At 38.7% G+C, this 24,224-nt stretch overlaps 2 protein-coding genes across 22 annotated transcripts in view; both read left to right on the top strand.

The window, feature by feature from the left end:
- The window catches only part of hspg2 (heparan sulfate proteoglycan 2), a 118,452-nt gene extending 114,386 nt beyond the window's left edge, over window positions 1-4,066 (top strand). For all 14 annotated transcript variants that reach the window (XM_051879886.1, XM_051879890.1, XM_051879891.1 and 11 more), the window contains 4 exons: window positions 76-146; window positions 377-460; window positions 549-652; window positions 2,223-4,066. In XM_051879886.1, the coding sequence (XP_051735846.1) occupies window positions 76-146; window positions 377-460; window positions 549-652; window positions 2,223-2,395 (432 nt within the window). In that variant the 3' untranslated portion in view covers window positions 2,396-4,066. The remainder of the gene's footprint in view (window positions 1-75; window positions 147-376; window positions 461-548; window positions 653-2,222) is intronic.
- Window positions 4,067-5,682: 1,616 nt separating this feature from the next.
- Window positions 5,683-24,224, top strand: si:dkey-205h13.2 (uncharacterized). 8 transcript variants are annotated; one of them, XM_051879923.1, is made up of 20 exons: window positions 5,683-5,762; window positions 15,306-15,341; window positions 15,429-15,459; window positions 15,557-15,577; window positions 15,727-15,898; window positions 15,979-16,076; window positions 16,691-16,862; window positions 17,030-17,121; window positions 17,206-17,380; window positions 17,468-17,571; window positions 19,525-19,696; window positions 19,863-19,954; window positions 20,091-20,265; window positions 20,353-20,456; window positions 22,410-22,581; window positions 22,749-22,840; window positions 22,977-23,151; window positions 23,252-23,355; window positions 23,731-23,902; window positions 23,985-24,224. In XM_051879923.1, exons 2-20 carry the CDS (start codon window positions 15,330-15,332, stop codon window positions 24,142-24,144), a joined length of 2,295 nt encoding a protein of 764 aa, XP_051735883.1. In that variant the 5' UTR covers window positions 5,683-5,762; window positions 15,306-15,329; the 3' UTR covers window positions 24,145-24,224. The 8 variants fall into 8 exon arrangements, with proteins under 8 accessions (XP_051735883.1, XP_051735887.1, XP_051735886.1 ...); XM_051879925.1 differs by lacking the exon at window positions 5,683-5,762 and adding an exon at window positions 9,025-14,172; XM_051879924.1 differs by lacking the exon at window positions 5,683-5,762 and adding an exon at window positions 14,195-14,505.

Here is a 24,224-nt window from a genome sequence, read left to right on the forward strand (position 1 = left end):
AGGCCTGTGGTTTACATCCATATTCCAATGACTCAGAGAGACTGACTTTTATATTTCACTGAAAATACTTTCCAGGAACTAGGACATCAAGGAAAGGGGAAGGACTTCATAAGTCTTGGTTTACAAAATGGACATCTTGTGTTTAGGTGAGTAAATGAGAACATTTGCACACTAATAAACCACATGGGTCATAGGTAGAGACTCTAATATGATGATGGCAGACAGTATAATGACCTGATGTTTGATCTTGTTAAAAAAAAACAAAAAAACAAAAAACTTTTGTTAATAGGGTTCTTAGCTGCTACAACTAAGGTTCAGTTGCTTACTAGATCAATCCTATTTAGCTGGTCATAATGTGCCCTTGTTTCTGTGATAGTTACCAGCTGGGCAGTGGAGAGGCTCAGATTCTGTCCAAAGAGCCTGTCAATGATGGAGAGTGGCACTTGATCACTGCAGTTCGGTAATGGCCCTTACCGCTCCAAACCATTATAGAAACCATAATAGATTATAAGAAAGATAATTGTGAGTGTTCTTTGTGTCTTGAACAGAACGGGTAAGCAGGGCTACCTCCAGATCGATGGAGGATCTGTCCAACGTGGACAATCACAAGGCAAAAGCATCATGGTGAACACCAAAGGCAACATATACTTGGGTAAGTATAATATAACTGTTGTATTGTTTTCCTGTATGTATATAAGACATTATATAAATAATTAAAATTATAAATAAAACACTACTTTAATTATTTATATAAATACAAATAATACAAAATAAAATACAAATAAATAATTAATTTATATTTAAATAATCATCGGCATAGTAGTGGAAACTAATTCCATGTTTTCTTATAATATTACCAAGAGGCAGCATATATATTGAAAATAGCAGAGGGCCTAACACAGATCCTTGTGGTACTCCATAATTTACTGACGTTATCTTAGATTTTTTCCCGTTTAAATACACAAAATGGCGACGGTCTGATAAGTACGATCTAAACCACCTTCATTCCTGTCCCTGAATACCAATGTAATATTGTAGTCGATCTAAGAGTATTTTATGATGTATAGTGTACAGCACTGAGATCAAGTAAAACTAGTATTGAGATACAGCCTTGGTTAGAGGCTAAAAGAAAGTTGTTTGTCATTTTAATGAGCGCTGTTTCTGTGCTATGATGAGGCCTGAATCCTGACTGAAACTTTCCATAGATATCTTTTTTTGCAGGTAAAAACTCTTTCAGTAGTTTAATGGGTTAATGTTTTTGCAGATACTGTAATTAGTACTTTTATTCAGCAAGGATTCATTACATTGATCGAAAGTGAAAGTAAAGACATTTATAATGTTACAAAAGATTTCCATTTCAAATAAATGCTGTTCTTTTGAACTTTCTGCACATCAAAGAGTCCTGAATTTTTTTTTTTTTACAGTATCTGCAAAAATATTAAGCAGCAAAAACTAGTTTCAACATTGATAATAGTAAGAAATGTTTCTTGAGCACCAAATCAGCATATTAAAATGATTTCCAAAGGATCATGTGACACGGAAGACTGCAGTAATGATGCTGAAAATTCAGCTTTGCCATCACAGGAATAAATTACATTTAAATTATATTTAAATAAAAAACAGTTATTTTAAATTGTAATAATATTTCACAATATTACTGTTTTTTACTGTATTTTTAATCAAATAAATGCAACCTTTGAGACTTAAAAATATATATTTTTAAAAAAAACTTGCCATCCCTAAACTTTTGAACAGTAGTGTACATATTTTTTTTTAACTATGCTCTCTGTAGAAGACATTAGGATTCATTACAAAAATGAAGACACTACACTATAGGCAAAAATATTTTTTATTCTCAAATTAACTTTATTCTTTTCGCCAATGAAACACAAATGTCAAAAATGTTGTTTAATAGTCGAGACTTCCACTAAACATACAGGAACCACCATTTGCAAATACTGTAGTTTCTCACCTATATTATGACATTACAGAATGTGTTTGTGTAATATTTACTTCTGTATGTACTCTCACAACCATATACATAGTGTCTCAGTTTTTATAATACTTTTGGGGCAACTTGGCTCTTCTGTCTCTCCAATATGTGAAAACATGCCTTACGTTCTGATGCCCCCTACAGATGACATATAGAAATGTCTGTTTCTTGTAAAAGAAAGTCATAAACATTTGAATCTGAAGTAAGATTGTTTGTATTTGGACTGTAGGTGGGGCTCCAGACATGAAAGCCTTGACCGGTGGAAAGTACTCCTCGGGTATCACGGGCTGCGTTAAGAACCTCTCGTTGATGAACGCTCGACCGGGAGAACAGCCAGCACGACCTATCGACCTGCAGGTCCACGCAGAGGAGGGCATCAACGTGGAGCGCTGCTTAACATAGACGCAGTACTAACTACCAGAGACTACAGAAAAAGAACCCTCATCTACATTCACACTGAGAAACTTGCAATTCTCAGATGCTTACTGGACAAACTACAGTCACACTTTAAGAAACACACACTGTTATGTGTTTCTTGGTGCTTCACCGCAACCAAAAAAAAAAACACACACATGAAAGGATTGTTTAAACCAAAAAAAAAAAAAAAGAGAAAGAAAAATTAATGATATTAACAAGTCTTCAATTTTTCCGTGTTTTATGCTCAATGAAGGACTTATTAACACAGAAGCTCAGTTTACATACTCCGAACAGTAGCTTTTTAGCCATGAGAAAAAGATGACAAAAGGTTTAAAAAAATAAACATGATGAGCCTTCTATGGTGGGTCAGATCCTATGGAATCGGAGATGTTTTTACAGCACTGAATTTTTATTTATAAGCATATTAATCTATATATATATATATTATATTTGTGGGGGAAAAAGCAAGCTAACAATAACCTGCTCATTTGTTTTCCTAGCAGTGATTCTAGGCTCTAATATTGCGTGTCTGAGTTTTAGTGCCCGAGCTGTGTTAATACTTGAAGAGTTGCCTTCTTTTACTCTGTATGAAGGGCCGGTGGGGGCGAGCATGCTTAGATACCATGAGGAACAGGTCTCTGTGAGGTCACAGCACAGAAGACATCAAGATGCATCTCAGGTGAAGATTGTTGCTAAAAAATACATATTGGGAGATCATATATATGGTGTAGACTGTATATATTTGACTGATATGCCTTCCATGTTTGTTAACATTATGTCTGGTAAATGTGTCTGGTAATAAAAAGTAAAAAAAAACATATGGTGCTAAATTCAGACATGACAGAGGCGACAAAACAACCACCGTTTCAGTATCATGTTATATTTATTCTATGGATGGGTCTCGTTTGTTGTAAGTAATAAAAGCCACAGCTTTACAATAAAATAAAATGCTGTTTACTGATTACAATCCCTCAAGCCAAAGTATTGAGACTGAAGTTAATTTTAGTAAATTTTAGATTAAAACTGGATGTGATATCTCTAAATAATTTTTTTTTTTTTTTTTTTTTTTTTTTTTTTTTTTAAATAACAGGACTAGAATTATTCATTCATGTTGTGGATCTCAAATGTTACAGAAAATACATTGCAGAAGTTGTTTAAATGATTTTTTTTTTTTTCAGTCTTATATATTCCTCACAGTTTTTCTCACTAACATATTATTTTGCACGATATATTTGTTTATTGAGGTGTCTTCTGCCATTGCATTCATATCATGTATGAGTCTTACACAATGTGCGTTGAACAAAGATCCTCTGGAGGGTTAATGAAGAACTGCTACATCTACGACGTACCGTCAGGTTCATTATCTCAATCAGAGCGTACAGGAAGTGATTGATTCTGGCTGCTCTCATTGCATAGTCAAAATGAGAAGGTCTGAAATGGAGAACGTGGATTGCCTAGTGAAGCCCCACTTTTATTAGTGCTGTGACTTCTAATGAGCATGCTCGCCCACATGGGCCAGACAGGGGTCAAAGGTCACCTTGGCCCTGTGTGTTTTTTTCACCCTTTTATATGATTAAGGCTTGTTTGTTAATTTTTTTTTGAACAAAAAAAGAGCATTACTGCTTAATTAAAGTTGCTTCACTTTTATTATTATTATTATTTGATTCTGTCTTTTGTTATCACTGATTTCCGAGCCTTAAATGGCTTTAAACCATGATCACGCAAGCTGGTGGTTTTTCTTTTACTAATTTGTAATGTGTAGTATGCCTACTGCACCACTCAATCTGTGCTTTTTGTTTGAATTTTGATATTGAGATCCCATAGGACATCAAGATTGCAGAGGAATCCAGTTCTGTCTTGGTAGGGGGTATATAATAATTGCCCCCAAAATTCATGACTTTGTGAGTTTAGTGTTTGGCAGGCTGGACCCAATAGCGTCTTTAAAAAAGTGGCTTTTCACCCTCATGACTGTAGGATTTTTCTTGAAAGATGAGTAAAAAAATTCTAATGTAAACATCTCTCTGATGTTATTTATTGAGGTTCATTGTTCTCACTGTTTCTTACTAACATAATGCATTAAATAAAACCTGCACACTCACACTACACAAATCCCTCTGACTTAAAAAGTCTCTTAAAAAGCCTCTTGCCATAACATCTCGGTCTCGGATGCTTATCAATACTCAAATTGATGTTTCCTTGCTCCTACCATCTACGTCCTCCAGCTTGTGACCCGGAAACCGATCAAACTCAGCCTTCTTGAAGGACATCTCAATCATAGACATAATAAATACATATGTATTTATAATGTCTATGATCTCAATTCTCTAATTGCATGGCGAAAAACGCTGTGTCCGGAATCGCCCCACATACCCTTAAATAGGGCACTATTTGAAGGGGACAGCCATTTGTAGTGGTGTCCGAAACCACAGTTGACGATACCGAGTTCACTCATTCAATCCCACAATGCACCGCAATAACGAGTGTACAACCGATGTACACCAAACTTTTTAGGTAGGCCTATGTCCCAATTCGCGTACTTATGCACTGTTCCATGGCGTTTTTAAGTATAAATAGTGCGAGTACGTTGACACTGAAAATTCCAAAAAGAAAAAGTACACTTAAATACCCGGATGATGCACTAAAATAACGGAAAAACGAAGTGTGGAATGTTGAACAGCACTCAACTTTCGCAGCTTTAAAGGGTTAGTTCACCCAAAAATGAAAATTCTGTCATTTATTACTCACGCTCATGCCGTTCCAGACCCGTAAGACCTTTGTTAATCTTCGGAACACAAATTGAGATATTTTTGTTTAAATCCGATGGCTCCGTGAGGCCTACATAGGGAGCAATGACATTTCCTCTCTCAAGATCCATAAAGGTGCTAAAACATATTTAAATTAGTTCATGTGAGTACAGTGGTTCAATATTATAAAGTATATTATAAAATATCTTAATTTGTGTTACAAAGATCAACGAAGTTCTTACGGGTGTAAAACGGCACGAGGGTGAGTAGCCTAATTATTGACAGAATTTTAATTTTTGGGTCAACTAACCCTTTAATTACGTATTGGAGGGGGAGAGGGACTCCGTTTAAATGACAAAATAACCTTATACAATTCATGCACTATATGGATGAGTACATAGTGCATAAGTACGTAGTTTATAAGTGTATAGCGTGTCGTTTGGGACGCAACTTTTGTGTCCATTCAACGGCTACAGAATACCCATAATGCAATGTGAGAGTCGCGCCGCGCGCCGAATGAATTCCCGCGTCTGACCAGAGGATGGCGCCTGCAGCTGAATCATCCATCCATCCACTTCCCAATGTGGCTACAGCGTAATATCATACAGGTATAAATTCATTTTTACTTGATTATTAAGTTGTTTAGTTAAGGATTATACATGCTAGATAAATTCAAGATAATTTTTTCATTACTACTGGAGCTGCCAGTTTGCTAAGTTTCAAATGATTATTAAACAGAAAGCACAAACTATGCAAAAGCGCCACTCAGTGTCCGAATTCACTCACTCGTTTTCATTCATTCCTTCAAGTGGACTATATTAGTGGACTAATGTAGGAAATAGTGAATGAGGGTATAGGGGGCGATTTCGAACACCGCAGAGGAATGAGGAATCTTCCTGAGGAGTCAAGAGCAAGGATACACAGGTGTATATCCTTTGCGGAAGTCTTTCTAGTCGAAAAACCTGACGCACGTCTAAGTTCTTCAACCGGGCATCTTGCTTTATTCATGTTTATTATGATTTTTTTAATTAACTAAACTTTAACAACATACGGGCAGATCCCTCGAGCGCAGCTGATGACGCTTTGAAGTAACGCTCGAGGGATCAAGAACATTCAAATATTCAAATAACATTTCCTTCTATTCTTTCATCCTCCCCTCAACTCCTACGGGGTTGTATGAGGCGCCGGACTGGACAAAAGCGAAGCGAACGCCGCGAGCGAGCGACACTGCGCGAGAGAGACCGAGTGTGTCCGAGAGCGAGCGAACCTGCGCGAGAGAGACCGAGTGTGTCCGAGAGCGAGCGACACTGCGCGAGAGAGACCGAGTGTGTCCGAGAATTAGTACATTAGTAAACACTGATCAAAATATATGCAGTCATTAAAACAATTCTAATGTAGGAGTGGAATTTGGGGACCGATATTACAGTTTCAAAACTGGGATAAAAGTTTAATAGAAAGAACACAACAGCCATGTGCAGTGTTAATGATAACTCTTTTGTCATGTGCTATATTTACTAACCTAAAAAAAAAAAAAAAAAAACGTTTTCTTCTCAGACCTGGGCATGACCAGTTTTATCAGAGACCACTTGCCAGATCTATTCAAAGTTAGTGTAACATGTTGGCCTTTTTTTTTTTTTTTAGTGAAAATGTCTGTGTTCTGCTGAAAAAAAGGCAGTTGTGCATCAGGGTAAATGAATAATGAGAATTTAATTGAACAAATGAACACATTTTTTTAAAGGATTCATGTTTCTTAACTTCCTGTTTATAGGCTATTTATGCTGGGATTCAGTTTGGGTCAGTTTCAGCCAATTTGTCAATGCCTTTTTTTTTTTTTTTTTTGTCTGTGCTTTAATAAATAGCAAATTATGTACCACAATCCATTTCTTCTTTATTTATTTTTTCTCCATCTACTGAAAAATAGTTTGATATGTCATACATTATATACTACATATGCTACTAGAGATGTATCGTTTATGTAATGTATTAATTTTTATATTGTATAATTATAGCTGTAACCATTGCTGCAAATATAAAACGGTATCAAAATGGTAGAATTACAGTAAATGGTTGTTGTGTTATTTCTATTAAACTTTTATCCCAATTTTGAAACTATATTATTGGTCTCCAAATTCCACTCCTACATTAGAATTATTTTAATGACTGCATATAATCTGATCAATGTTTACAAATGTACTAATTTACTAATGCTCGGACACACTCGGATTCTCTCGCGCGCACACTCGGTCTCTCTCGCGCAGTTTTGCTCGCTTGCGGCGTTCGCCTCGCTTTTGTCCAGTCCGGCACCTCATAGTGTTGGAGCTGAGGCGAGAGGAAAGGAAAAGAGAATGCACAAACAAGAAATGACAAGCACCCCTCATGTTGCGTATGCAACCCAAGCGTGCCCCACGAGTCCTGCAAAGTGAAGTCTTGATCGCCCCCAGGTGGCTGGAATGCAGTATAGGTCATAAACCCCACCCTCTCCATGTAATGTAATGGGCCGTGAGACGAACTAAACAATCAAATTACATGTCAAATATTTATTTTCCAAAGATGTTTTCTGTCATTTTAGGCAGCTTTTATCATGCTGATGTAAGTTCAAGTGTTAGTTCTTTAAATAAGTTTGGTTTTAGTTAGTTATTTGATGCTATAAAACGCGGGTTTTGACGACATGATTGACAGCTGAGACTGACAGCTTCTCTGAGGGAAGCAGTCACTGAAGCACCAACTGACTTTTTTCTGGATCTTCGGGAGGAGATTGGAGCTTTAACTTTAATTTCTAAATTTCCAGAACTGTTTATTACACACTGACATAATGAGTTGTTCTGCAGTAAACTGTATTAACCGATTCTGCGGGAGTGTGGGCGGGCCCTTGATATTGCGGCTCCACTATGGCTTCACTTACTACAATGAAAGAGAGTGAAGGTACGTCGTCCATCTTTTTTACAATCTATGATGCAACCCTGGATGCTGCCTCTTGGTGTTGATGGTGTTGATGTTGGGAATGCCATCAGCGTGACCAGTGTCTGAAGCATGTGTAAACACACGGCAATATTCGCTGGCAGACAGCAGTCCATGATGTCATACGCAGTGCGCCAGTGAGTTTAAAAGGGCACCTGAGTGACACGTCTTCTACTCTTTTGTCTGAAGGAGACACGCAGGCAAGCCTGAGGCATGGCAAAGAGATGCAGTGTCTTATTCCTCTTTTCAGGGAACTGGGTTGCCTACGCAACCTAAGACATTCCCTTTTGAAGTGGAACTTTGACGCTGCATCTTGGTGTTGACACTATGGGGAATATAATACCCACTACGGCATGCTGAAGGACTGCCTGCCTCATTAAGCTGTGGACATGCACAAAGAAAGTGGGAATGGCTCTGAAGTGACTTTACGTGACTAGGCCGGAGTCAAGAGCACGTCAACCCCAAGAGGGCATCTTATGTGACTTGTAGACTCTAGCAGTCATTAGAAAAAATGGTGAGAACATAAGTTGCACTGCTGAGGAATAATGTCAAAAATAAAATTTAACCACTGTTTCTTAAATTCCTCTGCCTATGGAAGTCCATGACTTACATTATGTGCACAGATAAATCATTTATAATAATACTGCAATATTCTATAAAATATTATCCCTCGGTTTCATAGACAAGGCTTAAGCCTAGTCCCAGACTAAAATGTATGTTTGAGTTGTCTTAACTGAAAGCAATTTGCTCTGACATATCTTAAAATATAGTAGTACCATTGTTTTGTCTCAAGATGCACACCAGTAATGTTTTTTTCTAAGACACATTTAAAAAAGCCTGTCCCAGTTGAACGTAAAAAGTATGTCCTATTTGAACTAAGGCCTAAACCTGGCTTAAACGGGCCTATATATTCTATTTAATTTAGATCTCATGGTGACTTTAACTCCCTTTGCTGTGGACTTTGTGCTTTGTAACTTTGCAAATTGCACAAACAGCTATATTACACATTAAAGGAAAGATAAAATGAAAAAAAAAAAACATAATAGGTACCCTTTAACTATAAACTTTAAACATGACATAAAAGCAACAATTTCAGTGTTATGCTGAATTCTGACCCCTGCCAGAATATTTTCTCCCAGCATAATTATTTTTAGCTTTAAGAAGTGAAAGTGAAGTGACATGTGGCCAAGTATGGTGACCCATACTTGGAATTGTGCTCTGCATTTAACCCATTCAAGTGCACACACACACAGAGCAGTGGGCAACCAATGCTGCAGCACCCAGGGAGCAGTTGGGGGTACGGTGCCTTGCTCAAGGGTCTCACCTCAGTCATGGTATTGAGAGCACTGGACTTTCACTCCCCTCACCGACAATCCCTGCCAGACCTGAGACTCAAACCCATGACCTTTGGGTTACAAGTCCGACTCTCTATCCATTAAGCCACGACTTTAGTTATAGGGTTAGGATTAGGCAGTCAGGCCTCAACAAGGAGTTTAATAATCTGACAGGGCTTTTTCATGACTCTTTCTGCAGATTAGAACATGACAAGTGTCTTTATAAGTAAATCGTTGAACAACCAATTTGATCTAACACTTTCAGGAACATAACGAGTAATTCTCTTCACAATAAAGGGATTCATTCAAACGTATTCATTCAGGAATGGACCACCATCATTACTCTGTTGCAAAATTGTGTGCAAATTGTGTAAAGCTGAACAAAGTAAGTAATTTAGGCAATATTGTCTCTAAAATATGTTGCTTAATATTACACTTGCAGTTGTAGTAAATTATCTCAAGGGAAATATTAATAATTAATCATAACTTGTTATAATTAATTATGAATATTTGGATCAGTTAATAGAATTAACTTGATGTAGTAGAATTATTACCACAATCAACTAACCTGTTCGTCCAGAGATTAATTTTTAAGAAATGTTCATTTCCGGGGTATGGGAAATAACTTTCTTACTGTTCAGTACTAATCAGAGCATGTAGTCCAAATCTGAAATCGTTTATGTGACATTAATCTGCAGGCTGAATCAGAACCAGGGAACTCATATGTATTGTGCACAAGTTTTATTAACTAAATCACGAACACAACTACTCTAAACAAACAAACACACACACACACACACACACACAATCACACATAAATAAGTAAAATGGAAAGTGACAGAATGAAAACAAAAACGGAAACAGGGAATGAAGCTATGGAAAATAGTTATTTAGCATGAAAAGAACCATCAGCTTATTATTTTCAAAGCACCTCATTAATTGTACGATACTTGCATGGCCTTTGCAGTAGATGCAGTTTCCTGAAGAAGGATTTTGATGGTTACATGAGTTTCAATCGATTTCTACTGCGTCGAATGAAGAAGTTGTGATGAACTTGCATGGTTAGTTTGACTCTGTTCTGGTTGAGAGAGAGAGAGTCTCCATGAGTAAGCACATGGCTGGTTGTGGATCGAGGCCTGCCGTCACTGCCGCGCCAGCCGGAGAGGCCATGCAGAACGGCAAACGGAAGATGCAGAGAAGAAGGAAGAGAGAGAGGGATCTGTGTGGGGGCTTTTTAACCTCTGCTGATGGCCTTTCCTCCTAGGGGTCAGTGAGCCAATCATACATAAGCTTTCAGAGGGAAAGTTTTACAATTCTTTGTCTCAAGATGATTGTTTGCATATGTAACTAGATTGGTTGCTGATGAAGAAACTATTAAAGATTCTTGTAATACTAATATGTTGCACAGGTATTGACATATCATATACACGATCATTTAAATCTTCAAAATGCAAATGCATAGACCCCAAACTTGGTATAGGTGAGATTACATTAACTGTTGGTTCTATCATAAAATATGCATAAAACAAAGTACAATGAAAGAGACACGTTACAACAAGACAGTTATAATCATACACACAATGTCCTGGGATGCATGTTCATTTATAGAACAGTTCGTCTATAAAATGAGGCAGAAGAGTCTGTTTTTACAGGCTTTGTGTCTTTCCTATAGCCTGATACAAGTGAATTTAGAGCAGAGCTCTGCATTCTTTTAAGTCATTAAGCACCGTTGTGGTTTCGTGGGATGGTCTAACACATAGAACTCTAACACATAGTTTGTTGAGAGTGTGAGTTTGCCAGATTGTTCATTAAATATAATGAATAATTTGTGTGTCTGATTTGTCCAGCTGTTACACAGTCATGCTCTTGTGCCCTGTCCAAATACACACACTTGCGGTCTTTGCCACTTGAGAGCGTGTGCATGCAACAGGATGTAAGTGCACAAGACTGTCCCATGTCTTAAAAATGCCAAAGTGCAGTGCCCTTAAAGCACACTAAACCCACACTATCTTGAATACCACTTCGGAGGCTAAGCATATCCCAGCATGCATTATGTTCAGAAATTCACGTGCGGCTAAATTGCGAGATGTGGAAGAAAACATTCCACTGTAAGTTAAATTAAATAGATATTACAACTGTTTTTTAATACTTAATTAGAAGCACCACAATTTTAAAATTGTGTCTTCTGTTAGTTACATAGCGACTACTGAACAAACATTTTAAAAATGTATTTTAAAATGCAAAGTATTGAAAATAAAAAAAGCTCTGTAAACACTTGCATATTTTGCAAGACTAAGTGTCTCCCATCGGGGAATAAAAAGTTCTATACACACTTGCAGTCTTCTTGCCCACTTGAACAATGTTACAGAGTGTTTACGTTTACGGACTTCAATAAACAGGGTATTTATTATCACAAAGGAAACAGAACCATACACACATATAAACTAACAATAAGAACGGACAGGGAGTGCTAGGAGTGAGTCCAACTTAAAGGGAGTACTGGCGGGCCATGGCGGGTCAGGAGACGTGGGCAGCCATGGTGGATCCTGAGCCCCACCCACATGTGTTCCACCCACATGTTCCCCACCCACGGGTACATGGCCCCCCCCCAAAAAAATTTTTTCGGGAGATTTGGGGGGGCAGGAAGGGCTCGTGGAACGGAGTGGGCTCGTGGGCTGGAGTGGGCTCGTGGGCTGCTGGAGCGGGCTCGTGGGAGAATGGAGCGGGCTCGTGGAAGGCTGGAGCGGGCCTGTGGAAGGCTGGAGCGGGCTCGTGGAAGGCTGGAGCTACTGGCTCCGTCCAAAAGTCAATAAGCCAGTCATTCATTTTACTCACTGGAGACTTGGGCTGCTCAGCGGCAGAATTCACTGGAAACTTGGGCTGCTCGGAGGCAGAATTCACTGGAGACTTGGGCTGCTCAGCGACAGAATTCACTGGAGACTTGGGCTGCTTGGAGGCAGAATTCACTGGAGACTTGGGCTGCTTGGAGGCAGAATTCACTGGAGACTTGGGCTGCTTGCAGCGGGCGACCATCCTGCCGAAATCCCCAAAGACGATCCACCGCTGAAGTGAGCTCCTTGCTGGGAGGCAGGCGCTGGCAGTTCTCCGAGGGCAATGGAACGAGGAAGATACCCATTTTTGTTTGCTGAAGTCCAGCGGTTGGGTCCGTTCTTCTGTTACAGAGTGTAGGTTGCGGTAGAGGCGAGGCGTTTACGGACTTCAATAAACAGGGTATTTATTATCACAAAGGAAACAGAGAACCATACACACATATAAACTAACAATAAGAACGGACAGGGAGTGCTAGGAGTGAGTAAAGTTAAAGGGAGTGCTGACGATGACAACAGGTGCAGGGAATCCAGGAATGGCAGGAAGGCTGATGAGGGAAGTGCAAAAAGGTGATGAACAGGGAGGATACTGGGAAACGGAGTTCGGGACAGGCGTGGATGTAACAAACAAGTGGTCAAGTGCAATTTTTTTTCATGCTAGTGTATAATTTTATTTAATAAAAAATTATGTACATTTATAACTCTATAGTATACAATATACTACTTTAGCATTAACTTAAAAAAATAGTTAACGCTGCTGTGTGGATGTTTCTAATATAGCCTATACCAGCTGAGGGAGTGATGGCAAATTTGACGTCTTTCTCTCTTCTGGAAACCATAAGCTCACGATATTGTTTCCTTTTGTTATAACGTGTTATGCTATTGTGGATTTTATTTTTTGTTATTGGAGAAAATGGGAAGGCAAAAAATTTTTTCCATTCACCGAAGCTTCTGAGAACCCTGGAAATGTGAAAACAGGCCATAATTCCAAAGACTCTCAAACGGAAGGCTGCATCATATTGAAGCTGTGTCCTTCTTAGTCCAGTCCTTCGGAGGCTTGTAGGCTAGAGTCCTCCTCAGCATTAAATGCTAGAATGAGATGGTAAGTGTGCATAACTAGCCTACATCATAAATGTTTCGGCCCCCGTTGTCACAACGCCTACTATTAAAATTATAATTTGAAAAATACGTTAGCCTATATTAAAAACCTTTATATAACTGCCTTTCTATTAATGCAGTACATGTATGTAACTGGAGAAAAAGTCACAGTGCTCTGCAAGCAAGCACAGATGTTTCTTCAACTACATTTAATGTCGTTTGCAAAGTCATCAGAATATTGTAAATCACTGTAGCAGAATGACACCTGCAAAAGAGTTATGAAATCATATAAAAATCAACCCGCATCTACTTTTCTTCATGTCTGCAATGAGGTTGAAGCTTTTCATTTGTGATGTAGTTTATTGTGTAAAGAAGCCTATAGGCTATTTGCTGTTTTCTCTTTCTACTATGTGACATGATGAAATTTCACTCTTGACAATCTCACCTTCTCTGTTTCTTAAAGTGAGGAACAAAAGATAAAGTCATAGACAAAACAATAAATTCTCCCTATTCAGGACCCACTAGAACATTTTTGTATATGGACCACTGTTTGCCATGTGAGATGGGTGGAGTGCTGGAGATGAATGAAGAGAGGTGAGAAATTAGGTCAAAGCTGACAACAGAGATACTGCTGTAAGATGGTCTGGGAGGAGCCCACCTGCTTAAAAAGAGAGAGATTTTCAGCAGAAAAAAAGGAGAGCACAGATAATGTTGTATAGACACTAACTGCTCCTGCATGTAGTGATCATCAAATACTGTGGCATATCACAAGATATATTCTCATTAGGTAAGGTCATCAGGTAAGACTGGGTGAGTTTATATATATTTCTGTATTATCTTAAATTTATTACTTAGACCAGTGGTCAGCAATAGGTGGCCCACGGGCCAAAAGTGGCCCGCCAGCAATTACATCTGGCCCACGCCCACAGCCAGATTATTTTGATAGCGGCTGATTCTGAAATGGATCTGTCTGGAGAGCGCAGTTCATGGTTGTATAGCAACGACAGACGCCAAGGGAGAGCATGTGCTTTGGAAAGAGCAAGCTATTTGGAAAGCAAGCTCTTTATATTCTTTGCAAACAGCGACAACTTCGTTGCAGATAAGACACACCGGCTTTGCATTCACAAAACCAGGTAGGATGAACGCATAGTTGTCTTTCCATTCCCTATTTTCGCTGTCAACTTTTCTTTGATAATGCCATTTTCTTTCACCAGCTAGCTTAATGTTAACAACACTCTGCACACGACGTAATAGTGTACCTCCAGCACGCAAACAATTAAAAAAAAAAAATGCTGTTTAGTACGTGAGGATGCCAAGGAATAATTCTGAGTGTAATTCTGAGGCTACGTCAAATAATTATTACAATAAGTTAGGCTCCATTGTGTAACAAGCAAATTAAAATGATGCTCATTTATTATTCACAACATGGAAATAAAACATAGTTCGTTAAGAGCATGACTCAAACATGCCATTAATGGGCTTATTCAAGTCCTCTTTTATTTTTTGAGTTATTTTTATCCATTCCGCATCTCCCACATGTCTGTTTCAGCAAGGCGGTCTGTGTTGCAAGTTGGTGAATGAAGATACTTGCCAGGTTGTGTCACTACCCTGCTTTATTAATTTATCCAGTGTAAAACCCTGACACCGCCACACAAATGTGGCTTTTTGTTAATGACTGTCCTACTACAGACCTTTTGAGTGTTTTTCTGGTTGTATTCACTAACTGAATAAGAAGAAATTCAAATAGAAATGGAGTGTCAATTAATTTAATCAGTTTTTTTAATTTTTGTAATTTAAAAAAAAGGAAAATCTAGATTTTTAGCAATGCCATTCATTATTATTATTATTATTATTATTATTATTATCATTATTTGACAATTCTAGACACTGCAATGATTTGTCATTCTTTAGTTTTTTTTATTTCTCCTATTAGATTCCCTACTGAAAAGTCAGAAGAATGAGCAGCAAGGTATGTCATTCCTTTTGCAGTTATTAATAAATATTATAATATAATATTTATTATTATATTATATTATATTATATTATTCTTTCCCAGGTATTTGCAACCTGGGTGGTTCTTGCTTCAAGTAAGTTTGATTATGAAGGAAAATATTGGTAAAACCAATTAAAACTGATGCTGCTATAAGTGAAAAAAATGCAAAAATCTCTGTCTCTTGTTTACAGTTATCACACTCTCCACTCAGAGTAGGTGTCATTTTCCTACTTTAAAATATATTACTTTAAATCTTGCATGCTCTGTCAGTATATTGATATTTTGAGAGACTCTCATCTGGTCTTCTATATTAATTTTTCCCTTTTTATCAAAACAATTTCTTCTGTTTGGTATTTATCAGGTTGTATAACCCAGTGGTTTGACCGTGATGACCCAACTGGAAATGGAGATTATGAGCTGTTGGCTGACCTTCTAAGTATGTATCCCGGAGAAATATGCCCGATTCCAATCGGCATAGAGGCTCAGACTATCTCCGGCCAACCAGCATCTCAAACAGGAGACGTCTTTCAAGTGTGAGGTTTAATTCAAGAAACAAATGATCTTACATGAAGCTTTATAGTATATGTAAAGATTATTCTGTGTTTTTCTGAAGATACAATCCAACAACTGGGCTTTCTTGTGCAAACCAAGGAGGAGGGATTTGTGCCGATTATAAGGTGCGCTTCACCTGCCCAGAGACATGGTGTTCAAGTAAGTGACATTTACACACAAAAACTGCAGCTGATTATGGAAATCAAACTGAAATATTTTCACTTTAGTTACTAAAGAGAGACCATTATTATTAAGTTGTCTAAACTTCTTCACCTTCCATTAAATAAAGTTTTACAAGTGAAAGAAAATATATCAAAGTACTAAAATAAAGTGGTGTTTTTTTTTTGTTTGTTTGTTTTTTACAATAGAATTCAATAAAATAATGATCTTTTGTTGGTCATGAATGAACGATAGCCAATAAAAAAAAAAAAGAAGAAAAAAAAAGTGTTATCCAATAACTGACTAGTTACAGTATGTACAAAATCTTTAAATAGCGCAGAGATCTTATCCAGCTTCCATTTTATAAAGTTATGGCAAGGAGAACAGATTTGTAAGTGTGAATGTGGCTGAAAACATACGAAAGCACTAAAGTAATTAATATGGAAAACTGTTTCAATCTAAACTTCAGGTTAAAAGGCTTAATCTAGGTATTTCGTGAGCAGGATTCTTTTCTACAATACAAATTGTGATATCAGTCTACCATTTCTTCTTAGAGGACTTTTTACTACTTTTATTACTTTTTTACTTTTACTAACTTGGTCATCCTCTGTTAGAATGCAGGACACCCTGGTTTGACCGAGATAATCCTGGTGGACTGGGAGACTATGAGACGCTGTCGTTAACCCTGGTAGCATACCCACTACAGGTCTGTGATCAGCCCATCGCCATTGAGGTCACAACCACTAGTGGGACCCCTGTACTGCCGACTGGAAGCAGTATTACAGTGTATGGTGAACAGCATCATATTCTCCATATAAAATGTCTACAATTAAACTAAATTAAAATGCTATACTGTTATTATTAATGTGACTTTAAATATAAATTATGAGCTCAATCATTGGACTTTGCAAAATGGTTAATATATGGCTAATATGTGTTTTATCTTTCTGCAGATATGACCCATTACAAGGCTTTGTGTGCGTGAATGGGGCCTGTCTAGACTACAGGGTTCGCTTCACATGTCCAGCAAGTTTTTGTGGCACAAGTATGTATATTAATTATCATTTATTCACCTTCACTTTGTTATTTAAAGTTTTTAATTTTTTCCCCTCTGTATCGTATTCATCAGAGTGTGTAACCAGGTGGTTTGATTCTGACAATCCTAATACAAATGGAAGTGATTCTGAACTCTTGACTACCCTTCTCGGTTTGTATCCTGGGTACATTTGTCCGAATCCACTCGGAATAGAGGCTCAGACCATCTCTGGCCAGCCAGCATCTCAAACAGGAAACGTCTTTCAAGTGTGAGTCTATCAAACGATCTGAAATTAAACTTAGTGTAAATTTTTTTTTTTATTATATTTTAAAGTTATTTTGTGTTTTTTCTGAAGATATAATCCGACAACTGGATTTTCTTGTGTAAACGCAAACCAAGGAGGAGGGATTTGTGCCGATTATAAAGTGCGCTTCGCCTGCCCGGAGGACTGGTGTTCAAGTGAGTTCATGTGAAATCATGAAAACAGATTCATATACAGTATCTCACAGAAGTGAGTACACCCCTCACATTTTTGTAAATATTTTATTAAATCTTTTCTTGTGACATCACTGAAGAAATGACACTTTGCTACAATGTAAAGTAGTGAGTGTACAGCTTGTATAACAGTGTAAATTTGCTGTCCTCTCAAAATAACTCAACACACAGCCATTAACGTCTAAACCTCTGGCCACAAAAGTGAGTACACCCCTAAGTGAAAATGTCCAAATTGGGCCCAAAGTGTCAATATTTTGTGTGGCCACCATTATTTTCCAGCACTGCCTTAACCCTCTTGGGCATGGAGTTCACCAGAGCTTCACAGGTTGCCACTGGAGTCCTCTTGCACTCCTCCATGATGACATCACGGAGCTGGTGGATGTTAGAGACCTTGAGCTCCTCCACCTTCCGTTTGAGGATGCCCCACAGATGCTCAATAGGGTTTAGGTACCCTCAGCTTCTTTAGCAAGGCAGTGGTCATCTTGGAGGTGTGTTTGGGGTCGTTATCATGTTGGAATACTGCCCTGCGACCCAGTCTCCGAAGGGAGGGGATCATGCTCTGCTTCAGTATGTCACAGTACATGTTGGCATTCAAGGTTCCCTCAATGAACTGTAGCTCCCCAGTGCCGGCAGCACTCATGCAGCCCCAGACCATGACACTCCCACCACCATGCTTGACTGTAGGCAAGACACACTAGTCTTTGTACTCCTCACCTGGTTGCCGCCACACATGCCTGACACCATCTGAACCAAATAAGTTTATCTTGGTCTCATCAGACCACAGGACATGGTTCCAGTAATCCATGTCCTTAGTCTGCTTGTCTTCAGCAAACTGTTTGCGGGCTTTCTTGTGCATCATCTTTAGAAGAGGCTTCCTTCTGGGACGACAGCCATGCTGACCAATTTGATGCAGTGTGCGGCATATGGTCTGAGCACTGACAGGCTGACCCCCCACCCCTTCAACCTCTGCAGCAATGCTGGCAGCACTCATACGTCTATTTCCCAAACACAACCTCTGGATATGACGCTGAGCAGGTGCACTCAACTTCTTTGGTCGACCATGGCGAGGCTGTTCTGAGTGGAACCTGTCCTGTTAAACCGCTGTATGGTCTTGGCCACTGTGCTGCAGCTCAGTTTCAGGGTCTTGGCAATCTTCTTATAGCCTACGCCATCTTTATGTAGAGCAACAATTCTTTTTTTCAGATCCTCAGAGAGTTCTTTGCCATGAGGTGCCATGTTGAACTTCCAGTGACCAGTATGAGAGAGTGAGAGCGATTACACCAAATTTAACACACCTGCTCCCCATTCACACCTGAGACCTTGTAACACTAACGAGTCACATGACACCGGGAAGAGAAAATGGGTAAATGGGCCCAATTTGGACATTTTTACTTAGAGGTGTACTCACTTTTGTGGCCAGCGGTTTAGACATTAATGGCTGTGTGCTGAGTTATTTTGAGGGGACAGCAAATTTACACTGTTATACAAGCTGTACACTCACTACTTTACATTGTAGCAAAGTATCATTTCTTCAGTGTTTTCACATTAAAAGATATAATAAAATATTTACAAAAATGTGAGGGGTGTACTCACTTCTGTGAGATACTGTAAGACCAAAAGTGTTATCCAATAACTGACTAGTTCAAATAGCGCAGAGATCTTATCCAGCTTCCATTTTATAAAGTTATGGGAAGGAGAACAGATTTGTAAGTGTGAGTGTGGCTGAAAACATATAAAAACACTAAAGTAATTAATATGGAAAACTGTTTCAATCTAAACTTCAGGTTAAAAGGCTTAATCTAGGTATTTTGTGAGCAGGATTCTTTTCTACAATACAAATTGTGATATCAGTCTACCATTTCTTCTTAAATTAGAGGACTTTTTACTACTTTTACTAACTTGGTCATCCTCTGTTAGAATGCAGGACACCCTGGTTTGACCGAGATAATCCCGGTGGACTGGGAGACTATGAGACGCTGTCGTTAACCCTGGTAGCATACCCACTACAGGTCTGTGATCAGCCCATCGCCATTGAGGTCACAACCACTAGTGGGACCCCTGTACTGCCGACTGGAAGCAGTATTACAGTGTATGGTGAACAGCATCATATTCTCCATATAAAATGTCTACAATTAAACTAAATAAAATGCTATACTGTTATTATTAATGTGACTTTAAATATAAATTATGAGCTCAATCATTGGACTTTGCAAAATGGTTAATATATGGCTAATATGTGTTTTATCTTTCTGCAGATATGACCCGTTACAAGGCTTTGTGTGCGTGAATGGGGCCTGTCTAGACTACAGGGTTCGCTTCACATGTCCAGCAAGTTTTTGTGGCACAAGTATGTATATTAATTATCATTTATTCACCTTCACTTTGTTATTTAAAGTTGTTTTGTTTATCTTGTAAATTTGCTGTCTTTTTTTCTTTTCATTTTGTTGTTTTTAATTTTTTCCCCTCTGTATCGTATTCATCAGAGTGTGTAACCAGGTGGTTTGATTCTGACAATCCTAATACAAATGGAAGTGATTCTGAACTCTTGACTACCCTTCTCGGTTTGTATCCTGGGTACATTTGTCCGAATCCACTCGGAATAGAGGCTCAGACCATCTCTGGCCTGCCAGCATCTCAAACAGGAAACGTCTTTCAAGTGTGAGTCTATCAAACGATCTGAAATTAAACTTAGTGTAAATGTTTTTTTTTATTATGTTTTAAAGTTATTTTGTGTATTTTCTGAAGATATAATCCGACAACTGGATTTTCTTGTGTAAACGCAAACCAAGGAGGAGGGTTTTGTGCAGATTATAAAGTGCGCTTCGCCTGCCCAGAGGACTGGTGTTCAAGTGAGTTCATGTGAAATCATGAAAACAGATTCATATACAGTATCTCACAGAAGTGAGTACACCCCTCACATTTTTGTAAATATTTTATTAAATCTTTTCATGTGACATCACTGAAGAAATGACACTTTGCTACAATGTAAAGTAGTGAGTGTACAGCTTGTATAACAGTGTAAATTTGCTGTCCCCTCAAAATAACTCAACACACAGCCATTAACATCTAAACCGCTGACCACAAAAGTGAGTACACCCCTAAGTAAAAATGTCCAAATTGGGCCCAAAGTGTCAATATTTTGTGTGGCCACCATTATTTTTCAGCACTGCCTTAACCCTCTTGGGCATGGAGTTCACCAGAGCTTCACAGGTTGCCACTGGAGTCCTCTTCCACTCCTCAATGACAACATCACGGAGCTGGTGGATGTTAGAGACCTTGTGCTCCTCCACCTTCCATTTGAGGATGCCCCACAGATGCTCAATAGGGTTTAGGTACCCTCAGCTTCTTTAGCAAGGCAGTGGTGGTCTTGGAGGTGTGTTTGGGGTCGTTATCATGTTGGAATACTGCCCTGCGACCCAGTCTCTGAAGGGAGGGGATCATGCTCTGCTTCAGTATGTCACAGTACATGTTGGCATTCAAGGTTCCCTCAATGAACTGTAGCTCCCCAGTGCCAGCAGCACTCATGCAGCCCCAGACCATGACACTCCCACCACCATGCTTGACTGTAGGCAAGACACACTTCTCTTTGTACTCCTCACCTGGTTACTGCCACACACGCTTGACACCATCTGAACCAAATAAGTTTATCTTGGTCTCATCAGACCACAGGACATGGTTCCAGTAATCCATGTCCTTAGTCTGCTTGTCTTCAGAAAACTGTTTGCGGGCTTTCTTGTGCATCATCTTTAGAAGAGGCTTCCTTCTGGGACGACAGCCATGCTGACCAATTTGATGCAGTGTGCGGCATATGGTCTGAGCACTGACAGGCTGACCCCCCACCCCTTCAACCTCTGCAGCAATGCTGGCAGCACTCATACGTCTATTTCCCAAACACAACCTCTGGATATGACGCTGAGCAGGTGCACTCAACTTCTTTGGTCGACCATGGCGAGGCTGTTCTGAGTGGAACCTGTCCTGTTAAACCACTGTATGGTCTTGGCCACTGTGCTGCAGCTCAGTTTCAGGGTCTTGGCAATCTTCTTATAGCCTACGCCATCTTTATGTAGAGCAACAATTCTTTTTTTCAGATCCTCAGAGAGTTCTTTGCCATGAGGTGCCATGTTGAACTTCCAGTGACCAGTATGAGAGAGTGAGAGCGATTACATCAAATTTAACACACCTGCTCCCCATTCACACCTGAGACCTTGTAACACTAACGAGTCACATGACACCGGGGAGAGAAAATGGGTAAATGGGCCCAATTTGGACATTTTTACTTAGAGGTGTACTCACTTTTGTGGCCAGCGGTTTAGACATTAATGGCTGTGTGCTGAATTATTTTGAGGGGACAGCAAATTTACACTGTTATACAAGCTGTACACTCACTACTTTACATTGTAGCAAAGTATCATTTCTTCAGTGTTTTCACATTAAAAGATATAATAAAATATTTACAAAAATGTGAGGGGTGTACTCACTTCTGTGAGATACTGTAAGACCAAAAGTGTTATCCAATAACTGACTAGTTCAAATAGCGCAGAGATCTTATCCAGCTTCCATTTTATAAAGTTATGGGAAGGAGAACAGATTTGTTAGTGTGAGTTTGGCTGAAAACATATAAAAACACTAAAGTAATTAATATGGAAAACTGTTTCAATCTAAACTTCAGGTTAAAAGGCTTAATCTAGGTATTTTGTGAGCAGGATTCTTTTCTACAATACAAATTGTGATATCAGGCTACCATTTCTTCTTAAATTAGAGGACTTTTTACTACTTTTACTAACTTGGTCATCCTCTGTTAGAATGCAGGACACCCTGGTTTGACCGAGATAATCCTGGTGGACTGGGAGACTATGAGATGCTGTCGTTAATCCTGGTAGCATACCCACTACAAGTCTGTGATCAGCCCATCGCCATTGAGGTCACAACCACTAGTGGGACCCCTGTACTGCCGACTGGAAGCAGTATTACAGTGTATGGTGAACAGCATCATATTCTCCATATAAAATGTCTACAATTAAACTGAACTAAAATGCTATACTATTATTATTAATGTGACTTTAAATATAAATTATGAGCTCAATCATTGGACTTTGCAAAATGGTTAATATATGGCTAATATGTGTTTTATCTTTCTGCAGATATGACCCGTTACAAGGCTTTGTGTGCGTGAATGGGGCCTGTCTAGACTACAGGGTTCGCTTCACATGTCCAGCAAGTTTTTGTGGCACAAGTATGTATATTAATTATGATTTATTCACCTTCACTTTGTTATTTAAAGTTGTTTTGTTTATATTGTAAATTCGCTGTCTTTTTTTCTTTTCATTTTGTTGTTTTTAATTTTTTCCCCTCTGTATCGTATTCATCAGAGTGTGTAACCAGGTGGTTTGATTCTGACAATCCTAATACAAATGGAAGTGATTCTGAACTCTTGACTACCCTTCTCGGTTTGTATCCTGGGTACATTTGTCCGAATCCACTCGGAATAGAGGCTCAGACCATCTCTGGCCTGCCAGCATCTCAAACAGGAAACATCTTTCAAGTGTGAGTCTATCAAAGGATCTGGGATGAAAATTTGTGCAAATGTTTTATTATTATTATTATTATTATTATGTTTTAAAGGTATTTTATGTATTTTCTGAAGATATAATCCGACATCTGGATTTTCTTGTGTAAACGCAAACCAAGGAGGAGGGTTTTGTGCCGATTATAAAGTGCGCTTTGCCTGCCCAGAGGACTGGTGTTCAAGTGAGTTCATGTGAAATCATGAAAACAGATTCAAATAAGAGCAAAAGTGTTATCCAATAACTGACTAGTTACAGTGTGTACAAAATCTTTAAATAGCCAGAGATCTTAACCAGCTTCCATTTTATAAAGTTATGGCAAGGAGGACAGATTTTTAAGTGTGAGTGTGGCTGAAAACATATGAAAACTCTAAAGTTATTAATATAGAAAACTGTCTCAATCTAAACATCAGGTAAAAGGGCTTAATCTAGGTATTTAATGAGATTTCTTGTTAGTTGCTACAATAAAAATTGTGATATCGGTCTACCATTTCATCTCAAATTAGACTTATTACAACTTATATTTTTTACTTTTACTAACTTGGTCATCCTCTGTTAGAATGCAGGACACCCTGGTTTGACCGAGATAATCCTGGTGGACTGGGAGACTATGAGACGCTGTCGTTAACCCTGGTAGCATACCCACTACAGGTCTGTGATCAGCCCATCGCCATTGAGGTCACAACCATTACTGAGACACCTGTACTGCCGAATGGAAGCAAATTTCCAGTGTAAGGTTCAACTATATATTATATAATAATTTTATATATATATTTTTGTAATGATTGACAGGCATCTACTCTGATTCTGCAGATATGATCCACTACAGGGCTTTGAGTGTAAGAATGAGCCACAGAGTGGATGGATCTGTCAGGACTACAAGGTCCGCTACAAATGTCCTCGAAGTTTCTGCTGGATCTCAGTTCTCTCAAGCCTCTCATCTGAGGTCACAAACATAACTGTCAACTATTAGCCTAAACTTGTGAAGTTAAACCAAGTTTTCAATTTAAATTTAGATTAGAAAAAAAGTAAAATAAACATTTGCTTGCATTA

The sequence above is a fragment of the Ctenopharyngodon idella genome, chromosome 22 (assembly GCF_019924925.1).
Source record: "Ctenopharyngodon idella isolate HZGC_01 chromosome 22, HZGC01, whole genome shotgun sequence".
NCBI lineage: Eukaryota > Metazoa > Chordata > Actinopteri > Cypriniformes > Xenocyprididae > Ctenopharyngodon > Ctenopharyngodon idella.

Coding starts and splice junctions, on each gene's coding strand:
- si:dkey-205h13.2 (XM_051879923.1), top strand. Junction 15,899..15,978: donor ACAGGAGACGTCTTTCAAGT/GTGAGGTTTAAT, acceptor GTTTTTCTGAAG/ATACAATCCAACAACTGGGC. Junction 19,697..19,862: donor ACTGGAAGCAGTATTACAGT/GTATGGTGAACA, acceptor ATCTTTCTGCAG/ATATGACCCGTTACAAGGCT.